Below are 26,060 nucleotides of genomic sequence, written 5' to 3' on the forward strand. Positions count from 1 at the left end.
ACTGTAAAGGGAGAGGTCTATACTGCAGTATATTTCTGCCACTCCGGAAAAATACAAAAACGGGTCCTTTTTTTCTTGTGTCTCATGTTATACGTGATACAAACTTTTCACGTTATAACAAGAAACATTTATCTCGTTATAACGTGAAATGTTTTACGTTATAACGTGATACGAAGGTATACATTTTGGTGGAACGTGTCTTTGTTTTCGGGGGAGGTGAGCAAGTCATTCTATTTGGGGTTGGAGTTGACTCGTATTTGGGGAGAGTGTTTTCATTTGGGGGATGTACTCATATTAGTGGGTGTGTTTGGCACTTCAGGGCCACCGTACTCCCGTGCCCCTCCAGCTGATGATTCAAATGATGTTGTTTATTCATCCTTTGTGAAACAAGGTTGACTACTAATTTCACAGCAGCTTTTTAAGAAGGCTCTCTGATTTGGCTTCTGGACAGTTCTCTGCCTGACAAACCCAGCTTTGACTGCATGTCAACATCAGGCAGATACCTGCACAACATCCATCCACATCTGTTTTCATTTGGGGGATGTACTCATATTAGTGGGTGTGTTTGGCACTTCAGGGCCACCGTACTCCTGTGACCCCCCCCCAGCTGATCATTGAAATATGATTCGACCTCCAGAGGGCCGGACTCTGGTCGGACTCATTCTTACATTTACATTTAGTCATGTAGCAGACGCTCTTATCCAGAGCGACTTACAGTGAGTACAGGGACATTCCCTCTGAGGCAAGTAGGGTGAAGTGCCTTGCCTTGCCCAAGGACACAACGTCATTTGGCACGGCCGAGAATCGAACCAGCAACCTTCTGATTACTAGCCCGATTCCCTAACCGCTCAGCCACCTGACTCCCTGCCTTCCTCCTCACCTTCCCTAACCTGCTCAGCCAATGACTCCCATTCTTCCTTCTGTACTGCCCCATTCATTTCAAAATCCTTCTTAATGTACGCATCCTTATCACAGCATCAATCACCATGTTCAATAAAAGCAGAATCTTGCCATGTCGCAGCCCAAGCATGAAGTACTTAGCCAAGTCTTGAAATGAGCCATGTTCCTCAATGTATTCCTTCTCTGCACACCGGATACACGATAAGTTTGTATCACATTATAACGTGATAAGTTTGCATCACGTTATAACATGAAAATAACTTTTATAACATGATAAACATCTTGATTTAACAAAAAACATATCACGTTATTAGGTGATACCGATCCGTTTTTCTTTATGTGATGTGGCAGCAGTATGCCGTCTTAGGTCTAAGGTAGAGTGACTTTGGGTACTTTGAAAAGCGCTATATCAATCAAATGTATTATTATTATTATTATTAGAGTCAACAGCGGATGTTTGCTATGGCCCTACTCCGACGTACCTGCTCGGTATCTGCTCAGTGCTGTGAGTGTTGCTCCACTGCGTGAGCTGCGGTTCAATTGCTGTGTAAATTGTTTTGCGCACATGTGTATCACCTCTGTGATTACCCCTGTGTGTCCCCAGCATTGACTTGGACAAAACCAAACACGTGTGTACAAAGCAATTGAACACAGCTGACACACAAGGGTAATCATACACGGAGCATAATAATTAATTTCCTATTCCTCTTTCCTCTTCTTGGCTGCTGCAGTGCTAGAGTTTTACCTTGGGGGATCAATGAAGATGCTACCTACTTACTTATAGTGTTACGATTGTCAGTTAAAGGAAACCGACATCTACAGATTTGTAGCAACAATCTCCATTCCTCGACTAAGCGGTCCAATACACGGCTTCGCCAAATGAAGCTTCACCTCCTGCGATTCCAAACATATCTGTTGTTCCCGTCGTTTATTTTCCTCCCTCTCCAATCGATAATCTCGGGCATCATTGGCTCGCGTGCCTCCCCGCTGTCCTATCCCTCCTTCCCAAACAGGCTTCTTCTCGCTATCAATTTCTTAATTATGAAATGAAACACTTTCAACCCTTGAGTGCCTTACACACCCGTTCATTATTGGACCTAAGCCCATTAGTGTGTTGATTGCGGGTGAGGGCGAGAGGCGGTGGTGTGGGAGAGGGGAGGGTAGGAGGGGGTTACAGTTTACCCTTTGTGATAAAAAAAGCAGCGAGGCCCTTTCTAATTAGCCACCGTGGACGTGGCGCGAAGGCCTCCAATCCCTCTTTCTCATTACCTTTGCCGGGCAAGAGCTTACGTTTCTTTCGCCTCAGGTTTACAAACAGCTTCCAACAACGGTGGCTACTCGATTGGACTGCAATGAAAGATACTGCTCTCACAGATGGAACTGTGCCATGACACTGGTCGGTCCAATTAGGATGAAAGAAAACGTGTGTCGCAGTACAATGACACGTCTCATCATAAAACCCAAGGCGTCGAAAAGGCATTGTGTCGGCGCATACTGCCAGCAGACTGGGAGACAAAGCTATAGAAGGCCAAGATCTACTTGTTTTCTATTAATGATTCAAAGGCTTTTAAAGGGGCAGGAAATCACCCGGGGCTGCATAAAAAACAGCTCTGAGTACTCGCACACACAGGAAGAGGAAGGAAAAGTGGGCCGCATTTGGGGGGGGGGGGGAAACCGGGTCTATCATCCGTCCATTTCGATTCCTCTCTGTCTGACTGGGCGCTCTCAGCAGCCGGAGTGAACGGCAGGCACGGCGGCTGAGCACGAGGGGGGGAAAGATGAAAAGGCAAGAAAGACAAGGCACGAGAGCGATCCAGACGACTCACGGGCGCCGGCTCACGCAGCGGGCCGTCTCCCTGAGATGAATGAAGAGGATCTTCTTCATGCATAAGTCATGCGGTGTGAAGTGTAAACACTAGGGGCTATCTCTGCTCCTCTGAAGTGCCCAGGATGGCTTCGACGAGGGAAGAGAGAGGGATAAAGGGGAGAGAGAGCGAGAGGGAGAGAGAATAAGCCCATTGTTTTCTTCAGGAACATGTCCTTCATCGCCTCCTCTCCAGGAGTCTGAGGTTCACGCGTGAGCCGAGGACATTTCGCTATTGTGCGACGAAGCGCACTGCATGGAACACAGATATGGGAAAAGGCTTTGTGGGTTCTCAACTGACACTGGCGCTCTGTTACTGTCCATGAAAACACTACTGCTAAAGAGCACCCAAGCACACCTTGGACCCGGCAATGACACTGGTGTCCCTGTGCCAGTGTTAGGTCAGCCCTCACATAACCCCCAGATCAAGCTTCCTCTTTGTCCTTCTGCCTTGTGAGACAGTATGGGATCACGTTCCCGATCGGGCATCGATTCCACCCGAGAACGCGAGCTATCCGACAGCACAAATGGGTCGGTTTTTCACTGAGGACTCAAGTTGATTCTGGTCTTGACTGTGCCTTCACGGTAATTTGCTTTCTAATGCTTCGGGTTTACATGAAATGTTCCCATGTCTAAAGCCACCACAACAAAGAAGAGCTACTTTATGTCAGCCCATGCAAGACCGACGACAGGGATAATATCTCTCACCAGCACTGGGTGTCCTATTTCCTCCAGTGATTACTTAAAAGATGAGTGAACCTGAGAAGGCATGTACAGCAAGCTGATTGTGTTTGCAATCCTCAAAGCCTCAACTCCGCAGTCATCGGAGTGCCTTAATCCAGTTTATTCCCCAAAGGCGGAGGATGGGGGGGGGGGGGGGGGGGGAATTTCTCATAATCAATTTCCTGATTGTTCTGTGACCTTGGCTGAGCCAGTAATGGTATTATTTTTGACCAAGGCATGTGTGCAAGGGGCCCTGTTCCTCCCTGCTGGACAAAACGAAACAACGAGTTTTTAAAAGGGATCTTTTCCAAACAATTGGGTAGGATCATTCTGACCACGTTCAACTCAGAAGAAGACACACCGTTGACAGGCTGTATGGAATTCAAGAACCAAGAAGGTAAGGGGTTGAGGATTTCACCTTTCGATTTTCCACGTGGGGAAACCCACACATCGACGGCTACGATCTGGAAATCTTCTCAAGTGGCTCGCGAGGCTGTGCTTCCTCCACGCCATCTAAATCCAACAGACCCAGCTTCCGTGCAGTGTAAACCCCTGTTGCGTCATCCACAAAGTGATGTCATGAAATCCTTTTCTTTCCCTCGCAGAGCCGTGTCGTAACACAGCAGTCCTTGTAGTGGCTAGTAGATAACATCTACAGCAGCACCACAGGGCACTTGAAACCAATCTGAACACACGACCCATTCCAAAGAAGCCATGGTAAAGAAAAAAAGCACAGCTTGATTTATCGTGCCGGCAAGGGGTTGGTCGATGGTCTGGCCACCAGGCCTGTAAAAACGCCACTCATTCACTATCTCCTTTGAGACGCTTTACAGCGAGGTCACATCTGACTGTGTTGCGGTGTCCATGAAGTGCTTAGGTCAAATGGGCATGTGACTGACTTCTGAACTCAGGCTGATATAATGACTGAAGGCATAGCACGGTTCTCCCCAGTCATGGGACTGTGACAACAGAAGTTGGGGGAGAAGAAATCCCAACCCATTTGCATGTACTGACATGTTGGCTCCTTCCAGAGAGAATGGACAAGGCCCAGTTATACAGTTACAAGAGCTCCTGGCAGGATGTGTTATAAAGTACAAGACTGAGGCAGATGTCTCTGACAGAAAACAAGAGAGATTTGTAATTCCCAGATTTTTTTTTTTTAACCGTCTTCGTTTTAGTAATCCATTCCCGGGCAGCCTGGAAAAAACTTCTGATTTGCAACTCGTTTGACCCGAATCAACACTGTTCTAGACAGACATGTAGCATACAAATTTAAAACAATTTACCTCACCTGTACAAGAAAGGCCAAGGACAGCTATGAAAGAACAGCACAGCTGGTAGGTGAAAATCATTTGTACTGAATAACGAGCTCCTTTGACTCCAACTGTGTAACAACAAATAATGCTTGAACTTGAACTTGTGTGTTCCTGTGCGTGTGCTGTAGCGTGGTTGTTGTGGTGCGTAACTGCGTAGCATGGATGTGAAGGTGGATCACTGTGTCGCAAGATGGAAACGTCAGTTGGACAAAGCATTCTTTAAAGCTCCTCTCCCTGGAACACTTTCTGTTTCAATCAAGGAGAGTGACGGTATCTCAGTGTTTAAGACTACATTAAAAAACCTTTATTTTTAGTGAGTCGTACACTAAACTCTACAAACCCAGTGGGAATCTTACCCTCGCTGTTACTGTAACTGCTCCTCCACATTCTCTAATCCTTATCTTTGTCTCTCTCTCTCTCCCTCCCTCGCTCTCTCTCTCCCTCTCTCTCTCTCTCTCTCTCTCTCTCTCTCCCTCTCTCTCTCTCTGTCTCTCTCTCTCTCTATCTTTTTGACTTTTATCTCTGTTCTGCCTGCATAATTGCATTCAGCCTGTGTTCTGCACCTCTCGGTAAAACCAGCCGTCAATGAAGGATGGGGATCTTTCACCGAATGACTCCTGCCAAAGCTTCTCCCAGAGTTTCTCTCTGAGTATTTATTTGTCTTCTTTGAGGGTTTTAAACAGGTTTAGGTGCAATTCTATGGGTTATGTGTGGAACCATTGCTTGGGAAAAGAGCGACGCAAATAAAATGTGATTACACTCAATGCAGGAGAATAACAGCATAGCAATCAGAGGTGTTGCAAGTGTCTTGCATGCGCTTTTCAGCTCATAGAGCATTCTGTTTGACTCTTAACAGGGTGTACTCCAACCAATGCATTGGTGCCCCAGATGCATATGTAATATCTTCATAGGAATTCCACCCATTTCCTGAATATTAGTGCAAAATTATACAAGGATTTGCTTTAATGGTCTGTTAGATATTCTCAACAATTTATGGGTGTCGTGCCATTTGAAGAGAGCAGGAAGTCAAAGTCATGCATGCAGCAAGGATTGGTCAAGTGTAGCTACTGCAGGCCTTAATGGCCTGACGGTAAGGGCAGGAGACGGACACGACATGTCGCTGTCCATGGTGCTGCTGTCACATTTCAACTGTCAACTACAATCAATCAGCGCATCCTTTTATCATGGTCGGCCATCCCATTTTCACATCGATTGTAAACATTCAAAAACATTGAAATGGACCATGGATTTGGCAGTAGTAAAGGCACTGACCACAGAAGGATAATACGGCACGGTGTCATTAAAATGGCAACGGCTTCTTATGATTAATAAGCAGCGTTACAGTACCCTACGGAATGATGTGTTATGATCACTTGTACAGCTAGGGGACATGTTTTCCCTGCACGGCTCAGGGAGTCTCTGACGCGCTGGGATCGCCAATGCAAATGAGTAGGCTATGCTCCCCCTTGCTTTCCCTGGCTCGTTTATAACGCGCTGAGACGGAGAGTGCCGAAGAGACCGACAGGAGAGAGAGCAAAAACGGTGATATAACTACCTTTCGGGAGAAGAAAGATCAGAAAAATCAATATGGTTTAGGTCTTCAACAGAAGTGAAGGTCGATCCCATCGCCAGATTCGGCACCGACATTGGTATGCTGTTCCGAATGATGTGACATCGAAGGTAAACAGATTTACTCAGATTTATATCCAGTTCACAGTGATTTGAAGCTGCGTGTTCTCGGGCAGATTCTGCATTAATATGCGTTGTTTTTTACGTGCAGACTACATCGACCATGCACTCAGTTAGAAATGGTCAAATTCACACGCAAATGTACTTCCATAAATACAATTCAGTTGTAGTTTATTTCTTAGATATGCCTTTTAAATAGTTTTAGAAGTTGAAGTCCCCACAAGTCTACAATAGCCTAGTATAAAGAGACCGTTCTGTGTGCAAACTGTTGCTTCCATCCGCCAGTTATTCATTCCAGTTCGTATTCTACAACGAGAACTGTGTGTGGTGGACCCGACGAAAGTGAAATAGAGGGAACTCAGTATTCTCTGACATGTTGTCAGATCATGTTGCTGTCCATTGTGCTGAATTTGCTGCGATACGACAAACAATCAGAACCAGTTTGGAATTGTCATCAACCAGTTTTCAAAGACGCCCAAATTGTTTCTCAATGCATATTTCAAATATTATAAAGTAAACAAACCGGCAAAAAAAGAACGCTTGTACTAAGTCTTCCGCTCCCTCCTAAGAATTTCTCATCTCAACATGAACGCTGGAGGCTATTCCCAAGACAATACATTCGAACCATCATGCATCACGTCGTTCTCGGTAGCTGTCTGTTGAACCAGTATAGACAGAGGACCAGAGGCCACTTAGATGTTCAGCAATCAACAACTGAATGTTCCCCACCGACTTATTCCCTCTCTCACCAATCCAAAGCTACTGTACATTAATCTTTTAAAACATGTAGCACCAGATATGTCTACTAGAATAATCCTTCTTTATTGGATTCATCCAGAAATAGCACCGTTTTACTTCAAATATTCACTTCTGCAGTGAGAGCAGACGTAGCTTAAAGACTAGAAAGATATTAGTACTGTGCCGAGTGTGACTAATGTTATTTGACTGTGCTTCTGTGATGCTCTGGGATTGGGCCACAAATGCAGCGTGCGTTCCAATGGACACGCATCGCTTTCTATTTCACAAACATTTCCAAAGTTCTCATTTTGAACACGTTTGGTAAATGGTTTGTCATTGGTATTCACTGTCCAAATAAGAAAAAAAACATGAGTAAGCATACGTAAACATGGTTCAAACACCTTATCTGTATTATGCTGGGGGCTGGCTTGAGACATATTTCAAAGGAGGCCCAGTATTTATTGAAGTGGGTTTTCCTGCTTCTGTGTCACGCCGGGATATAACCTTCTACTCGCCATCGCTCACAGAGAAAAGTCAAACAGCACATTGCAAGGCAAATGACTTCATGCTCCAAGACAGAATCTCAAGCCCATTTGTCAACAGAAGCTGTGGGTCTAATCCCCAGCCCCCCCCCCCCCCCCCCAGTCTTTATTGTGCTCGTATACAAGGAGGAAATATGCTCTGCCATTTCGAATATGACTAGCCTCTGTTTGTGCTCCAGGTCTCTTCCCCAGCTACTCCGCTCAGGGTTTTTTTTTGGCTGACCGTTGCCGTGGAGATCACTTCCAACTCCTGCTCCGCCGCGAGCTATCCGAAGAATCTGATTACCGCCGCGGCCGCTCTCGGGGTCTCTCTCGTACACGGAAACATGCGGAGAGAGAAGCGAGTTTTGGCAGCTTGAAGGCAGCGTGGCGCTGATCGTCCAGAAGCACCCCGGAAAAGGTGAGCATGTGGTTAGACTGACGCTGCGATGAGGCCGTAGAACCTTAGACCTTAGACCGTAGACCCCCCCCCCCCCCCCCACTCCGTGGAGTGGCACGTCTCCGAGGGGTGACGGTGTCAGCCAGCCAGCCAAGCCAAGCCAAGCTAGCGTGGGCATGGCAACACCCCTCTACAGACTGCACTGCTTGTTACGGCGGGCCCAGATGCTCCTCCTGTTCCTGGGCATCGCCTATCTGATGGCGGGGAGCATCCTCCTTCTGCAGCGCTCCGGCGTCCGCGGGCCCCAGACGGGCCCCGGGAGCCTCCCTCCGCCGCTGGCTCTGCCCGCCCCGCCGACCCTGCCCAGGGCCCCCGCCCTGGGCATCAGGGCGCGCTCCGGATGGGAGGCCTCCCAGGGCACGTCGGGAGTGGGCGTCAGGAGCGGGCGCCACTGGCCCACGTCGCGGAACGTCGGGGTTCGACGGCTGCACCGTCGCTGGTTCCACGGGGTGGCCCCGGAGAGCCAGGAGCAGAGAGCTGCTCTGCACGGGGGCACAAGACATAAAGGTAAGACGCAAACCTGGGGTTCGCCAGCATGACCGTCGCTTAGCACGGCGAATGTGTGCAGCGTGGCTCAAGCTGCACACAAACGCGACGGCTCTCCTGATCCAAATGCCGTCATCTGCTTGTGTGTTTGTCCCGGTGGTGAAAGGGACCTACGTCGGCTGCTTCCTGCACGATGCCAGTCAGCGAGCCCTGGGAGGAACAGTGTTGTACGACACGCGCAAAATGACCAGCTCCTTGTGTCAAGACACCTGCTCCGAAAGGTAACGCAATACGTGCTGGCGAGGCCGCCCCGATGAATGTCGCCACACGCGACACGCAGCTTGAGTGAATTAGCCCCGTCTCAGTCACGTTGATGAATAGGGCCCTGTGTGTCTCCGTGGAGCCAGGTGGCTGGGTGAAAGCGGGGTGGTGGTGGTGGTGGGGAAGGGGTTGCGGTGGGTGGGTGGGGGAGGCAGCAGTTTGGAGGACGGGAGAGAGGGAGTGGCGGAAAGCAAAAATAAACATCTCCCCTTTTCCAATCTACTGTTCCATCAGTCAGCAATCCGCTTTGCTTAACCATTAAGGGAGTGGGTCGGGGTCGAGTTTCCCGACGGCTCTGTATTGTTGACATTGTTGTAAGACAATTTCATTCCACTGGATGAAAGGTCCCTTTTGTGCTCTTGTTCTGTGGTGTTTGTTTTTTTTTTTGGGGGGGGGGGGGGGAAGCTCAGCGCTTCCTATCTCAGCTGAATTATATCCCGAGCACATCCAGAAAACAGCAAGAACAACAACAAGATGATTACCACTGGCACAGAACAGAAGGAGCCAGTGGAATCGATGCAGCTAGATGGGGCAGGGGGTTATTTCGAATGCCAGCCCTGCCGGGCCTTCCCTCCACCCATATGAAGGGAGGAGTCGTGCTTTCAGCTTCAGCCGTCCAGTAAAAGTCAGCCCAATTTATAGGAAGCTCGAAGCAAATATAAAAAGGTCACTTTGAATAGTCCTTCTTAAGAAATGACAGAGGAGAAAAGGAGGGGAAGAAAAGGGTGACTCACGATGCCCTTGAGGTGTAAAAAAGGGCTAGACATGATATTGCCCCAGCCCCAATCTTTTTTTTTTTTTCTTTTCTACTCAGTGTTCCAACAATAAAAGCAGGCAAACAAACATATGGTTGAGGGGAAGGTCAATGCTGCGTTCTATTGAAGCTGGTTCCAATTAAAATATTTACAAGTCAGACATTTAGCTCGCGTAGGCAATCTGGTATCCCACGGGACGAGTTAACGAAGGGCTAAATCTAGCCTGTGGTTACAGACAGCCTAAGGCTACTCCTGACGGTTAGACTGTGTGTGTGTGTGTCTGCCCATCTCCGCAGTGGCTACAGGTACGCCGGCTTGGAGTATGGGTCAGAGTGCCACTGTGGCAACCGAATCGGTAGTCCGCCGGCCGCGGAGGAGGAATGCAGTCTGGTTTGCAGGGGGGAGAGAGCGACCCCTTGTGGCGGGGTGGGCCGTCTCTCGGTCTACAAGGTGGAGGAGCAGCTCGCGGGCCACAGGAAATGTGAGTGCAGTCACCTCGTAAACAGGCCAGGACGTGCTTTACTTATTCATTCGCGCGACAGAGCGTATGCACGCCGCCGTCCGGATGTTATCAGCCCTTTTCGAGGTGGATATAAATAGATTCTCTTGGACAACAATGTCTCGTTGTGTGGCTTTCGGGTGCGAGAATAATAAATGCCTTCCTCCAGAAAAGGTCTCCTGTGAAGGTGTGGCTGACGATGTAAGCTGTGGCCTGATGTCTGCAAACTGTGTCTCTTTTTCCCCTTTTAGTCCGAAACGTCCGATACAGTGGCTGCTTTAGGATTCCAAAGAACGCCACCGAGGCCTTTCCGGTCGACTCCCTCCAGCCAAATCTGACTTCACAAGCCTGCATAGAGTCCTGCACAGATAAGGTTTGATTTTCCGTCCCGAAAGCACGAAAATTACTGATCCATTTATTTCTTTTTTTACTATCCCGGTTTTCTCTCGCAAATGTGAGGCACCATCGATCAGAGGCTGCCTCCGCTCCCCGGAGATGGAAATGGCATGCTCTCTGAGATGAAGCTTCTGGAAGACTATATGGCTGTTTAAGGTTTAATGTGTCTGTAATGAGAAATAGATGGGGTCTAAGATCAGTCCTTCACTCTGGATGCTCCTGTATGATCCTGATACCAAAGGAAAATTGACTTTATAAAATAGCACGCTGCCTGGTGATATTTTGTGACAGAGTCTGTTTGTTTGACCGCTCCTGTATGTGCGTCTGTGTGCGTGCATGCTTTTAGCGTGTCAAACACATGCCATTTTTTGGGTAAAATTATTCCCTTTATATGTCACAGTTGACGGACCGTACTAGTACCAAGAAAAAAAGAAATCAAACTAAACACATGCATTAGCCTGGGGGGTTTCAAAAAGGCGAGAGGAAAGGCGTCCAGCAGAGATTGCGGTCATCTGAAAGGAAATACAAAATATCTCCCCCGCCGATCGGCACGACTGCGAATCGTCCACGGCTTAAAAGAGGGGTCACTCAGTGCTTCACTAATGGCTGTGTTTTGCAGGAGTTCCCACTGGCTGTGATGCGGAGGCCCCGCTGCCTCTGTGCTGGGGCAGAGTCCCTGCTCAGCCTGGGCCAGGCGCTGGATGACCAGCTGTGTGAGCAGACCGGCGGCCTCGACGCCGCCCCCCAGTCTCAGCAGGACTGCTACCAGGTCCACCAGACTCCTGTGCTCGGTGAGGAACTTGCAGCGGAAACAAACGGAACAACTATCCATGTTGCGTTCACTTTCAGTGTGTGTGTGTGTATGGGGGGGGGGTCAAACGCTTAACCTGTACGTGGCTGGCTGTGGCTGTGTCAGACTCCAGGTGCAGAGAGCGCATGTTCCTGCCTCAGCGCTCCCGATCCCTGGTGGCTCTCTCCAGCTTCCCCGGAGCGGGCAACACCTGGGTGCGTCACCTGATCGAGCTTGTGACGGGCTTCTACACGGGGAGCTTCTACTTTGACGGCACACTCTACAACCAAGGTAACGCCGCACAGCGCCAGCGCGAAGGGCTTCGGGCACGACGCTTTAACGGAGGAGTTATTCCTTCGATGTGAGAGGTGACAGCTCGAGGGGTTTTGTCGTGCGTCGGCAAATCCTTTTCTTCTGTGGGCGTCAGGTTTCAAAGGGGAGAAGGACTACTGGAAGAGTGGCCGCAGTATCTGTGTGAAGACCCACGAGAGCGGCCAGCGAGAGATTGAAATGTTCGACGCGGCCATCCTGCTCATCCGCAACCCTTATCGCTCCCTCGTGGCCGAGTTCAACCGCAAGTGCGCCGGACACCTGGGCTATGCCTCCGACACACAGTGGAGAAGCAAAGGTGACAGACGTGAGCTGAGGGAAACGCAACTCGATCTGGGGGGGGGGGGGGGGGGTAGACTGTGAGCAAGGATCCATCCATTTCCATTTCACGAAACCGTTTGCTATTTTGAAGTTTCCCCGTCAAGCTCTATGACTGAAGGCTATCCTGACAGATCGTGAATCATGGCAACTGTTCACACATCAATTGTCACGACTACAAAGATGTTTTGAAATTGTGCCCCGGAAAGGAGGAATGGAAGCTTGTTTTGAGGATCTTCCGTGGTGACATGTTCTTGTCAGTTCTATAATAAAACCCTCCCGCACTCCTCCACACACTGCCCCCCCCCCCCCCCGTGTCCTTTGACATGTTTCTTTTTCTCCGCTTCTCCTCAGAGTGGCCCGAGTTCGTCGACAGCTACGCCCCCTGGTGGTCCTCCCACGCGCTCAGCTGGCTGCGATTCGGCCGCAGGCTGCTGGTGGTGCACTACGAAGACCTCCAGAGGGCGCTCCTCCCCCAGGTCCGCCTCATCGGCTCCTTCCTCAACGCCAGCATGACGGAGGAGCGGCTGATATGTGCCCGTGGCCACCAGGAGGGCCACTTCAAACGCTCGGGGGCGCAGAAGCCCTCCTTCGACCCCTTCACCCCTGAGATGAGGCGCGCCATCGACTCGTATATCCGCTCGGTCGACCAGGCCCTGAGAGGCAGGAACGTCAGTGGCTTGCCGCTCGAGTATCTACCCAGATGATGAGGAGACGTAGCGAGGGATAGGGAGCACCGTGCCCCACACCCACGTCCGATGAGGGAGAGGGGACGCTCTCTCGACGCCGCAGCATTGCACTCGCCCCCATCCTGGGCTGCGATTTGTTTTTCGCCAAAATGGAAGCTCAGAGTGACCCTCTACGGCGTGAACACAACGACTGAGGTCATTGGACCACTGTCTCCCCTCCACAAAGGTCATTGGGCCAGGGCACTGGAGGGGACTTAAGAGACCAATGAGATCAGAGGGAGCTCAGCTGCCGAGGAGGGTGGAGACGGGGACGGCACATTTTCTCGGCCCCCGGAGGAGTTGGGAGTGTGGAGCAAGTGCCTGACTGCACAATCAAACCGTGTAGAACAAGAGGTTAATGTGACCTCGAAAAGAAAGTCATGTGGAATTTGTGTTTCTGTTCATTATCAGGTTTTCGTCAGTAGGGGTTTGTCCACGGAAAATGTGTACCATGTCACCTTGTTGCTTTTTTTGTCGATTAAATCCACATTCTGTTTGGTTTGATTGTTTTCTCTCATCTGGTTGGTTGATTCAGATCCTGGTTGTGGATACAGCAGTTGGTTCAGCTACTGCAGGTCGGGAGGCACTTGGTGGCTTGCAAGTGCTCTCCAGCCTGGTAAACTATGACTCAGGGCGAAGTGCTGTTAGGTGTTATTGTACAGCCTCTTCTCTGCAAATGACACCTGGGGAAACGGGTTTTGTTCGGGTTTGGATTTTGTTGATCAGTCATGGATGGAGAACAGCCACTCTGAAGAATGCTGACGTAGGGAAATTAGGGACATCTCTCCCAAACTTCACGTTTGAATGAGATGTTTTGATGTGTATTCTTTTGTTGAAAAACAGATTTCGAGTGGTGCCTTGAAAAGCATTAGCGGATAAACAGACAAAGAAATCATCTACAATAGGAACGAATGGAAAGGCTGCGTTCAAGCGCCAGGCGGCAGCATCTGTTTAGATCGATTACTGGCACTCATGGAATACAACAAAAACAAACTAATTAGAAAATAAATATGGACTGAGAGTTCAGTCTGTTTGCAGTTGTCTCACTGATGGCGGGAAATAAAGTATTCCAGACAAGGACAGAGGGAACCAATCAGCTCACTGAACCCTGTCTTTCCAATTAGATTGGGGTGGTGTTACACAACATTTGCATACCCAGTTGGGCTCTGAGCCACAAACAAAAGATTGAAATCATACTGTCATCAGAAGCCAAAATACTAAACGGTCTTTGGACAGGACAGATATTGACATCTGCTCATTCAGTGGTCATGAGTAACACTACCAGCCATGGTTGACAACCCTTATGCTATAACTACTTCAATCAATGGGTTTGTATATTGATTGAACCTGACTTTTCACAGTCAATGTCAAGAAGACGGCAAATTGTATGAAACGGACATTCCGGATTTTCTTTGAGCCGTGTGGAAAAGCCTAAAAAAATACAACACATTTCTGACATAAATCCAACGGGAGGTTTAATATCTGAATTGAGTAACCCTCCCCACAAACTTTGGCAAAAAACCTTTAAAAATTCTAAATAGATCACGCATCTATTGAAAAGAAAAGTATGAAAGACAGCTCTCAAAGGAATGCTCATTATAGGTGCAATGTGAAAAATGCAAATGAAGGACTTCCAAACGGTGTTTCCCTGATAAAAGCTCCTACGGCTCTTAATTGCCCGAGCGACAAGCGCGTAGGCCCGTCAGGTTGATTGCCTTATTTACTTTAACAGGTCTGTCAGCCATCTTTCCGATATTTCCCTCAATTCTCTCTCTCCATCTCTGACAGTGTGAATAGGGTTCAAATACAAGATTATTAATGATGCACTGCCATAAGGCCCCCCCTGTGCGGTGGCTGCCAAACCAGTCTATTGGACTGACAGTGTGTCTCTGTTGAGCTGACATACCAAACGGAGACTCCATCTGCTAAATAACATGTGACAGTGGAACCCAAGGGAGTAGTCAGTCATCGGGTGACAACAGCACACTGACTGCACTCAGTCCACAACTCCTTTCTTCCTCCCGATAGCAAGAATCTTTCTACTTTCCATTGTCAACAGAAAATTGGTGTTGCTTCCCCAGTTCTGGCAGCTTGACAACCTCACTATACGGTGTTGCTCTTATGTCGTTTCTCTCTCCTCTCATATCTTCTCATTAACAGTAACTGTACTTTTGATTATTATTGTTATTATTTTGTCCTGTCCTGAATATACAAGTCAATCATATGCCACACTTCTCCTGCTCAGTGTGTAGCCCATTTTCCTACTTAGATACTCTTCTAAAACATGGTTTCAAGCCTGCTAATTGCACCACGGCAAAGCCCATTATTTCAGCACCGGACCAGACAGGTCAGGAGAGCGTCTCGCTTTTCTCCACCTAAAAATTCATGACTTGCCAGACCTGCACCAAAACTACTCATTCACCAAACTCATACACGTCTAATATCGATAATATATTCATGAAACTCGGCTTGTGCCCCAACAGGTCTATTTTTAGCTAATCTAAGGGCCTTGAGAGACTCGGCTCAGCCGAGTTACTACTGGTTAGCGTCGGCAGCCACAGGCGAACAAGTAGAGGAAGACAGTTTTTTAGGATACCAACAATTCTCCTTCCCCGACTTCCCTCTCGGCCTGGGAAGACACATCAGTATGGTTGCGGCAAGACAGCGAATGCAGACACAATCGTAAAACTGTCAGGGAAGGACCGAATCCCCCTGCTTTGTTGCTCCGAGTATCATCCCCAGATGGATTGGTGATAAAACACTTTAATGATAACATTTCGGGATGTGGAGCCGCCTGGGAAGTAATATATGCCATACGTGAGCGGGGTTCGGATGGTCCGTGGTTCGAAGTCTGTGAGATGTCAGATTGCAATGAGTTAACAGCACCACAGATCTGAGCCAAATGCCCCCGAGGACGGTCGGGATTAATACCATGGCTTCTCTCCTCAAAGAATCAAAGAGTGAAATGGATTTGTTCAGTGCATCGAACTAATGGCACAATGCATCTTCTTGTCTGATGACAGGAGAGGATGGCCATTCTGATTCGTCTAATGACTGCTTCCACAAGGGAGATGGTGCCAAATGCAGTAAATCATAATCAGAGGACATTGTGTAGGATTAGTCTCTGAAAGAGAATGATTGCTAATCCATACTAACAAGAACAACCGTACAGTACGTAAGTAGAAGGTCCACCCTTTGTCGCTGCAAGCTCAATGCTCTTTGTCTTAAATGAACATTAAGTCAAGATCAATCCTCCTCTATTTAAAAGTAGAGGCAACCACAACATAAGTGAAATGCCTTATTCCATGGCGGGTAGAGGTATAATGTTTGGAAGTGTTTTGCCAAAAGGCTGTGAATACACTTCTCTAGCCTTCAGAGTTATTGTAAAGACAGTACATTTCTATTGCCACGGTTTTACTTGCCTTCTGCTCATTCGGTAAATTCTGTTCATCTACTAATGGAACTTGGGTAAACCCCTCATGTTATACAGCCAGTGTCTGGCCATGTTTAGACAAGATAAATCAGAGGTGAGCCTATAGTAACTAACTTTGCCATTTAACACACAGATACTTGGTCACACCTGGATTGGAAGAGATAGTTCCCTTTTTCATAGTTCTTCATTGTAAAGTCATCACAAGGATGAATCTGCCAATCAATTTCTCTGTTTGATTGCGAGTTTGTCCTCCTTGTATTATAAATTAACAGTTATGTTGTACTTCTATTGACATTTCTCAGTATCAACCTTTCATTACAGACAGAACTGAGGAGGAAGTGAAATACCATGGTCAGACATCCTGTCTGAATCTTTGAGCACTGAAAAGACTTCTCATTCAAGCATTGTAAAAAGCTGGCTCGCTCGAGGAGAAAGGAAACAAGAAGCTTTTGAAAGCCATGGTGACAGTCTTTCAAACAATTAACATATATTCTTTTGATGTGGACATTTCATACGCTGCACACGTTTCTTTGTTCAGGTGAATGGTTTCATTAAGGAGAAATCGAATATTTGTGTGAAACTTAATTAATTACTAAAGATTCCAGAGTTAAATAAATACAGTTGATGTTTTGGATTAAATGATCCGGGTTGTAAGAATCGTAAGAAAACTCGGTTCCCCTTCAATAGCCTTCCTTAAATAGCCTACCTATCTAGCTAACAACAACATGCAACAAGTCACTTTAACATGAATATTTTTTCATAAAAAAACATCGATAGCCATAGTAAGTCCGAGCCCTTAAATCGCAATGACCTCCGTTGCTTCATTGCCCATGAAAAAGTAAAAATGGCCCACATATCAGGAAAGCCAATCGTGCATGCCGAGCACAACTATGAACTGAAATGGGTGGCATCCATAGCAGTACAAGTAATTGTGTGCACTGAACCGAGCAGACCTCATTTTCCATCTGTGTGCACTGGAAGGCATCGGGGTGCGACCGCTTCAGGACCAGTGAAATAATACAGGGCCCACATCACACAGAAGGAACCTCGTGTCTCCACAGCGGATCCATCCACTATTTGAGAGGTATCGTATGGTCTGTTTGGCAATGCTTTGTAATGACAGATAAAACGTAGGCTATGTTTCCGCACTTTATTTTCAGGTAGGCTGATGTAGTGGTTTTTATATGATTTTGTTTATCTGTTAAACAAACCTGATGTAGTTTCAAGTTCACCATTAGTGTGTGAACTAAAAAGATGTGGTTGGGATTTTACTTCTGAAAATATTAATTTAAAAACAATGGGGACTCCGATCTACAGAATAAAGAAAGCACGTTGCTGCCACCTGCTGGAGGACCCGGACTGAAATAACTGGACACTGATGAGCCTAACGGACATACGACACCAAAAATATGGAATACATTTGGTGAGAAAGTCTTTAAAAATAAATTATGTTTGTATTTATTTGATATATATCATATATAATTTACGACCGTGAACGACCAACATTTAAAATGTAAATACCCAGTGACATCTGTTGTATAGCCTACATTTGCAATAGGCTGTGCCTACGTTGATTAGCTAGACCACAGGGCTCAGACCTTGGAATGCCCCGTTTTATATTGGTCAGCCTGGCAGCTTTCAGCAGACTCAGTGTTATATTGCAAACCTAACCAAATATGTTTGACAGTGTAGTGTATTTATTTAATTTTATGTTACTTTGGTGGAGTTTAGAATAAATTAATAACAAAGCCGGTATGGTGTTATGTACACTTCAACCCACCAGATGGCAACCTAGTACCTTCTGTGAGAGGGATGACACTGCACCAAGACTAGGTTTGAACGCCGTTGTAGGACTACTGCACTTAAAACAGATCCAAAGGACACCTTTTCAATGGTTGAAGGTTACAGGCTGTCACTTCAAGGAGGTTGAAGTATAAACGTGTCTCTGTTGAAAATGTGAGGCATTGATCTTTGAATGAAAGTTATTCAATCCTCATAATAATTATGGTAGACATTTGTATTTTAACTCTAGGTACTGCTTACATTTTACATTTATTCATTTAGCAGACGCTTTTATCCAAAGCGACTACTGCTACGTCTTTAATTGTATAGTGCAAATGATGTTGACACTGCATGAGAGTGCTTACCTCTTGTGATGTTTTAATGAACCGGTCATTCAAATGGCACATTTAGTTTTGTAGATAGTGAAGGAATCGTACGCTAACGATTCATAATGAAACCAGCCACCCTACTAATGACAATTCTCTGGACAAACGTGTTTGCTAAAGTGTTCTTCACCACATACCATATCACGTTTGAAGATGACAGTCCTTTGCTGTGAAAGGCTCAGAAGATCTTGACATGTACACGTATTTCTTCAAGCTCTTAACTGGTCAGATCCCAGTACTGCAGGTGACATAGCACAGGCACACAACAAGTGTTTGAACGTGTCAGGGAACAGGGTGAAAAGAGATAGCCGTCAACCAGGTGTGCGTACACAGTTGGTTTGCTATTTTCGTGCCGCTCGACGCTGGGAAAGTGATCTAATTCACATGGATGTGAACAGGCCTTAGGGAGACCGAGTCTGTTATTCGTCGGTTTTGCGGTTGTCTAACGTCCATCAAGACGAGAGGCAGGAACTTTATCACCTCCCTTTCCACGGGGTTTCTTCTGGGGCCCCAGATTTCGGATGTGAGAGTCTAAATGCTGATGAAAAGCGTTGCACAAACACAAATTGACCTGATGTCTGACTGCATTCACAGCACACTGGTTTTGAATGAGGCGAAGCTCACCACCTTTTCTAGGTGCTGCGTGTGTTGCTGCCGTGTGTGTGTGCTTCTTGCCTGGGTGACGGCACCAGTGAGGCCTGGAAGACAAGAGACGTCTGTTTATTCAGCTCTCTTTCGTCAACGATCTGCTTTGTCGAGGTGCATGGCAGGAGCACGGGGAAACGCACGCACCCCTGACTGCGCGGCGAGCTGTGTCCGCCATCATTGTTAGTTGGGTTTTCTTCTTTGAAATGAAGATAAAGCTTCTTTTTTTCTCGTTCTGTCAGAGGAATACGGACCGGTAGTCTGGCGCACATAACCTAAGGCATTTCATATGTTTTAGAGTGAAGCTAAACAAAGATTTTTGTTTTTAGAGTCCTTTTTTCTTTGTCAACTAACTTTTGTGTAGGATGGAAAAAAGCTGGCGTTGTTTCAACCTTCAACTCCTAACTCTTTCTACTAGTAAATACATTCAGTATGAAACAATGAGTACTATGTGCGTAGAACAAGGAGAAGGCCAGTATGGTTTCACCATATTACTGATTACACCCTTAGACTAGACGACTACTTAAGCAGGGCCTCGGCTTTTACAATACGACGACCACACATGCGCCCAGGCACAAAACGTATCTTATCCCGTCCACAGTTGTTTCTTTTGGCTGAGTCGGTTCCCTTTCAAGCTTGATTTGCAACTGTGAGAAGCTCGTGTTTGCGATGTGCGAATGATGTCTGTTTCAATGTGAGATCCCCCCCCTGGGCCTAAACTTCCAAGAGAACAGTCAGCAGTTTCGGATAACGTGTACAAGCATGGCGTTTGTTTAACTCATCAGAAATCAAAATGTCCTTTGTCTGGTGCAGGAATTGATTTCGAGGACGGGGTAGACCAGGAAGGTCTTTTGAGTTCAGCACAACATTTTGGGGAGCTGTGTGGTCAACTGATTTCCCAGTGATATAAAAACAGACCGCAAACTCCATCCCAAACCCCCAAAGACGCAGGAAGACATTCTTTAAGGAGCCAGGAGCCAAGCTCAGATGCAAGCGGCTGTTCAATGAAAACTGGGTTCCTGTTTGTTTGACTTCAAACAACAATTCACTGTCTTAACTACCATTAATGACCATATGCATGTCGCATACAGTATATGCTACTGTCAGAGAAATACAAAATCTATCATCGATATCTTCAGGTTCATTCGAATTTCAGCCAACTGTTAGGCATCTAAAATTCCATATTTAATGAAGAATTGTCTCCTTAGCTGTCATGCAGATTCAATGGCTTGGCATATGATACAATATTTTTATGACACAAAGCATTCATGGGTGTAAGCAAAGGCTTGTCCTTGAGAGCTGTCATAACGACTTTTAGTGTTTTCTTTTTTTTAGTCTTTCTTTTCTTGATATACTGTTGGACACTTGGCAACTGGGGAGAATCAACCAACGATGACGTTAACATGGCAGAAACATTCATCTATAAAAAGCATTTCCAGCCAGTCTCAGAATATCTTCCACAATATAAATAACGCAGTCTGCAGCCTTGACTAATCGGCTTTGCCATACACAATAATGATCCATCTTGGGAAGCTGTGACAAATCTATGACTCTTAAAATGTTGAAGTGACATCCTTGACAGGGGTCCAAATGTGCATCATCCCTCTCCTATCAGTGACCAGCTCCTGTAATCCTCCATGTTTTGTACCCTGAGGCACGGTTAACTCTTTGTGGTCAGGGAGACCATGCGACGTGCAAGCCACTGCTAGACAGCTAAACTCTGGCGCTTTCCGTCCACATTGCAGGGTTAACGATTTTCCATTGTGGGCGACGGTGGAGAGAGGGTCCTGAGTCTGAGAATTAGGATGCAGCTCCTGTCGTCGGGCGCTGAGGAACTGTCTACTGCTATCCCAGCAGCCCCTGGGCCAGTGACAGGGAGATGGATGGTATCTGCATCCTGGCTGCAATGCTCCCCCATCACCAGAGTCTGGCTCCGTGCAGACGCACACACGCACACACACACACACACACACACTCATAAACAAACACGCACAGGATACACACGTACACACAGAACAAAGGATGCAAACACACACACAGGGCCGCGCATAGACACACACTGGCTAACACTTTATACACTAAAACCCTCAGAATGTGGGCTATTTGTCTAATACACCTTCACCTGCATTTGGCAACAATACGCATTCATAGAAACTGCAGTACAATGGTTTCATAAAAACGACAAAATATTGAGACAAAATGTGAATTGCAAAATGTAATCCTTTTATTGATGAAACATGACATTACAGCAACAATTGATAACATTAACAGAACATTTTCGAAACAGACATATGTATATAGAATAAGCATATTGATTTAAATATGATAGCCGTCGTGTGAAAATGTTACCTTACATTTACCGGCATTATGGTCAACATTTGAATAAACAAGAATATAAAAAGAACTGGTTTGGTGAATACTGCATAGATGCCTATGTTCATGACCAATGTTTATTTATTTTCCGAGGTGTCTAGGTTGCGTATTTTTTTTTCTTCCCTTTCTTTCTGAAAGCCTAAATAATGCATGCGGGAGGCCCTGCAGGTCCTGGACAGTGCAGGGGTGTGATGGGGGTCACTGTGGACCTCTGCCCCCAAAAGCCCTTTTTTTTCCCTCCCTCCCTCCCTCCCTCCCTCCCTCCCTCCCTCCCTCCCTCCCTCCCTCCCTCCCTCCCTCCCTCCCTCCCTCGTCTCATTACCCTTACCTGCTGTCCTGCTCCCCCCCGTCTGTGGTGTGGACTCTCACGCCGCCAGCCCAAACCCAGTGGCCCTGTCGCCGGGGGAAACGGCCTCTGCATACCAATGACGAGGAGAGAGAGAGAACGATCGGTTTGGCTTGGCTCTGCGCCGTCTGGGGGGGAGGGGGCGGGTGGGGGGAGAGGAGAAACACGCCCCTCACCCCATCCCTCCTCGCTCTGGGAGAAACAGAGATGGAAGGGGGTGGGGGTGGGGGGGGTGGATAGAGTGAAGGGGGAAATGACATAAAGAAAGGAGAGAGAGACAGACGGAGAGAACCGGGGGGTGGGAAGGAAGGGGGGGGCAGCAGAAGAGAGGGAAAGGGCAAAGAAAAAGAGAGAGAGAGGGAGAGCGAGGAAGCTGTGAGAGGGGATAGGCAGAGAGCGAGCGGGGGGGGGATGCAGGGAGGAGAACATGCATCACTGTTTTAAGTGACTGCGGTGGGACGGGCAAAAAAGAAAGAGAAAAAAAAAGGTTGTCTGGTCTCTCCCTGTGCACAGTAGGCACCTTGGCAGACCGGAGCGGCCCCTCCAAACGACTCCTGGGCTAATTACCCGACGCAGGCCGTCTGCTGGCTCCGCCTTGCAGCCTGACATTTCCCACCGACTCGTGTCCAGCTAAACAGGGGGCAGGGGCAAACCCACCGCCGTCCGCTCGTTGGCCCCGGACATTAGGTTTGACATGCTTTGACATATTCACAGAGGAGACGGAGTTACCACCTACCTTGTGGACTTTGACGTTAAAGTGTGAGTCCTCGGGAAGACACGAGAGGGGGAGAGGGGCCAATCGGGAAGGGGGGGGGGGGGGGGGTGGGAGCCTCTGCTCTTCCTAAAACGAGAAAGAACAATGGCGGTTGTTAGCGAGCGACGAGGCGTCGGATTGGCGGCCGGTCAGAACAGTGGGCACAGGTCCACTGTGGTTCAGCTGTGGAGTCGCACAGACGCATCCAGGTGGGCGGTGTCACAGCCCGGCAGTTATGAGAAATATTGTCTGGAGGAAATAGATTTTTGGGGTCTCCACACGCCCCCCCCCCCCCCCCATGAGTGGAAAAGGGCACACCAGGACACAAGGAGATTCCTCTGTCATCATCTATGTGGGCTGTGGTGCCACCGGAGTCACTATGCAGTATTTGAGTGCGTGGGCATTGAGATGAGGAGGGGGGGGGTATTTAAAAGGTAATCTGATGTCCGTTTCTCTCGGCAATTGTCAAGTTAGCCGAGAAAAAGACAACGGCGTCTGGCTCTCTGGCGGCAAAAGGGTTAAAAGTGTCGCCCGCGCCGACAAAGCGAGGCCAGCTTTGGGTCACATTCAAGTCCCAGCCACTGGAAACTCAACCTGCAGGACAGAGCCTAATTATCCAGCCAGTTGTGGTTCAATAACTCCAGCAAGCTGCCAGCCAGATACCGCGTTGCCCTGGCAACGTTCGCCGGAGTGATTCGCGGATCAGAGAGAGGCGGGGAGGTAACCGTGGCTGTAGGGAGGGAGCGGTGGAGGAGGTGGGGGTGGGGGGGGGGGACACACAGCTACAGCACCATGGGGCTTACAGACCAAACACTCACTCAGCGACGAACTGTCTATGCAAGCAAGTCTATGCCGCACAAAAGTGCCCACAAGAACAGATATACAGTACACACACAAACAAACACACACACGCACGCACCGGGTAAAAGCATTCCGTCCGTCTTTTTGGAAGGCACCCTCCGACAACCCGACTGTCCCGGTGGCGTTCCAAGAGCTTCTCACTCGGGTTTTAAAAGACCTCCTTTTTAATCCAATAACTCTGTCCTCCACTCTGCAGAGGGAAGTCTCCGCACCCTATCTTTAAGCCTAGTGGTGCAAATCCCACTGTCTCTAAGCAGCCCCAGTGTCCCCTTCAACAGCCTGTCGGCCTCCGCGGCTGTTATCTAGAGAAACCGAAATGGAGTTTGTGCTGCCGCTGTCGCCCTGAGTGAAGAGGGGAAACTTTGGTGCCCTGGGAAGCCGACATTGTCAAAGACGCTATGCTGTATTATTCCTTCAATAGGATTCAACCGAGAATTGAATTTGGCGTGGACACGGCAGCGTGTGTCTCTGTGTGCGTGCGTGCAGTCGCTGGAATGATTGTGTGTGCGCGTGCGAGTGGCCAAATGCTACTCGTGCGCTTTCGTGTGTGTTCAGGTGACTGTCTGGTCTCCTGCCGCAGTGTCTGGAAGCAGAGACGTCGCACCCCCCCCCCCCCCGCTCGCCGTCCCACTCCAGCCCACTTAGTCATCAGACACACCTGCTGTTCCCTCCACCTGCGATAAGGGGCCAGCCGAGACTTCAGCCGGTTCCACGCACGACAACGCCTGGCAATCAATGCTCCGCGGGACCAGACCTTTGTTTTCCCGTAAAGCCGTCTGATTCCCGTGTCATCTCCTGCCAATCGAAACGCCCCGGACGTCCGTTAATCTGTCCTAATGACTTTTATCACCGGCCAACGGGTAGGCGTCACACGTCACACGGCAACCTTGGGACAATGGAATGCAATCTTTCTTCTTTCTTTTTTTTCCCCCTTCTCTTTCACACCGGGGTCCATCAGCGAGCAGACTTGCATCTAGATTCAACTGGAACCAGCGGTTTATCTCCACATTTTCAGGGCCGGAATCAATCTGCTGCGGGACAAACTTATGACTAATCAGAGAATATGACGTCCGCATTGTGCAGTGTTTATGTAAGAATGACAGGAAGTGAAATGACATATCACACCGTTTTGTTGAGCTGTAGAACATTGTGTAGCAGCAGTGGGGACTATTCAACGCATATAAATATGAATGACTTCTTGAGTTCTGTATCTTAATGTACAAACTGTCTATCCTTTACTACCATTTCTCCTTGTAATACACTACAGACATTTTCAAACCTCTCGACGTATTTCATTCGCACACATTCTGATGGTGGTTACATGAGAGGTAAACAGAGATGGAAAAAATATACAGAACATTACATGCTTGATGTCTTGATCCAAACATTGTGTTTGTCCCCTAAAATGAATTACAGAGGGACCCATCGATAGAGTTGTTCCAGATTGCTGAATATCATCTCATTATCGAATCAAAAACAAAACTTTCAATAGTACACTAACTGAACAAAGATCCATGTATTATTAGAATAAGATGACCTTGATTCAATCCTTCCTTGCATCCAAGCAATGTATCTGGTGCAGGATTCAGAAAAGTGTTTGTCAGGATCTACCACTTAAAGAAATTAAATCAAAGAAAAATGCAAACCTGGGAAACACATTGTCTATCGGTATTAAAATTAGAATGCGGCGATTTAGTTTGTCGTTTTTTCTTCTATTGTAGTCTCATTCTTTGCTCGCTTTGATTCCTTTGAGGTGAGGAAATGCTTCTCTTTCTTGTTAACCTTAGCTGTTAATTAATATTCCTGAGGCAAGGGTAAAATGGTAAATTATGAATTCCCTCTGCATTGATTAAATTGTTCCTCGGAGGGTCAGACTAATGCTTCCAAGTGGACAAGCTAAAGAGCCCTGCGTTTGACAACGCTCATCGAAAAACAATATATATATGATTTGGTCTGTCTCTCCTTCGATCAGTTTTCTATGCTCTGACAATATCTCTGTCTCAGAGATGACCCTATACGACACAGGTGAGACAGCGTTCCGACAAAAAAATCCAGAAATATATCGTTCCCAATTTTCTAACATTCCATTCACTCCCCTTTTCATGATCACAGGCTTCTGCAATGCAACGCTCCAGGAGCGAGTTCAAGATCCTTCTCCATTTCGAACCAGTTTCTCAGTACCAAGTTTTCACCCCCCCCCCCCCCCCCCCCCCCCGATTCAACGTTGTTACAGGCTAGCCCCCCTGCAGACGCTCTTCCTTGTTTAACAGAGTCCCATATATTGGATCTCTCCGATGAGGATTTGGCCGCGGAGCTTCCTTGCTTTGTTAGTGTTGGGGGGGGGGGGGGGGAGGTTGGGGGAGCGTTGAGGATTTCATCAGCGGGCTGTGGGCTCTGCCAGGCTTCGCTGCGTGTCAGACACATCCTAATAAAACTGTCTGGCTGTTTCGTGGGCCACCATCTCTCTCCCCCCCCCCCCCCCCGCTCGCTGCGCCGCGTCTGACTGCTCGGCGCTCGGTGCCTGGCTGCTTGGTATTCATGGGACGTGGCGCTCCTTCAGCTGTTGCAGGGGGCCCTGGGTGGCACAAGCACCAGACTGATTAGTTGGCATCGGCATTGTTCGCGATGAAAACCAAACGGGGAGCG

The 26,060-nt window shown here is 47.8% G+C and overlaps 1 protein-coding gene and 1 long non-coding RNA gene across 2 annotated transcripts; both read left to right on the forward strand.

Annotated features, from left to right (window-relative positions):
• Window positions 1–6,080: 6,080 nt before the first annotated feature.
• LOC124482713 (WSC domain-containing protein 1-like) lies at window positions 6,081–13,312 on the forward strand. The gene is made up of 9 exons (XM_047043190.1): window positions 6,081–6,483; window positions 7,952–8,718; window positions 8,864–8,978; window positions 10,070–10,254; window positions 10,524–10,645; window positions 11,288–11,459; window positions 11,585–11,749; window positions 11,886–12,086; window positions 12,461–13,312. The coding sequence occupies exons 2-9, from the start codon at window positions 8,328–8,330 to the stop codon at window positions 12,811–12,813; spliced, it is 1,704 nt and encodes a 567-aa protein (XP_046899146.1). The 5' UTR covers window positions 6,081–6,483; window positions 7,952–8,327; the 3' UTR covers window positions 12,814–13,312.
• Window positions 13,313–17,221: 3,909 nt separating this feature from the next.
• LOC124482756 lies at window positions 17,222–21,691 on the forward strand. The gene is made up of 3 exons (XR_006957767.1): window positions 17,222–17,351; window positions 17,585–17,690; window positions 20,826–21,691. It is a non-coding gene; the product is annotated as an uncharacterized LOC124482756 (long non-coding RNA).
• Window positions 21,692–26,060: the final 4,369 nt, after the last annotated feature.

Source organism: Hypomesus transpacificus, chromosome 20 (genome assembly GCF_021917145.1).
Source record: "Hypomesus transpacificus isolate Combined female chromosome 20, fHypTra1, whole genome shotgun sequence".
NCBI classification, from domain to species: Eukaryota; Metazoa; Chordata; class Actinopteri; order Osmeriformes; family Osmeridae; genus Hypomesus; species Hypomesus transpacificus.

Excerpts from the sequence above, each read along its gene's own strand:
- LOC124482713 (XM_047043190.1), top strand. The coding sequence starts at position 8,328 with ATGGCAACACCCCTCTACAGACTGCACTGCTTGTTACGGCGGGCCCAG. Across the intron at positions 8,979-10,069 it reads CAAGACACCTGCTCCGAAAG|TGGCTACAGGTACGCCGGCT; the intron begins GTAACGCAATAC and ends CCATCTCCGCAG. Across the intron at positions 10,646-11,287 it reads TAGAGTCCTGCACAGATAAG|GAGTTCCCACTGGCTGTGAT; the intron begins GTTTGATTTTCC and ends TGTGTTTTGCAG.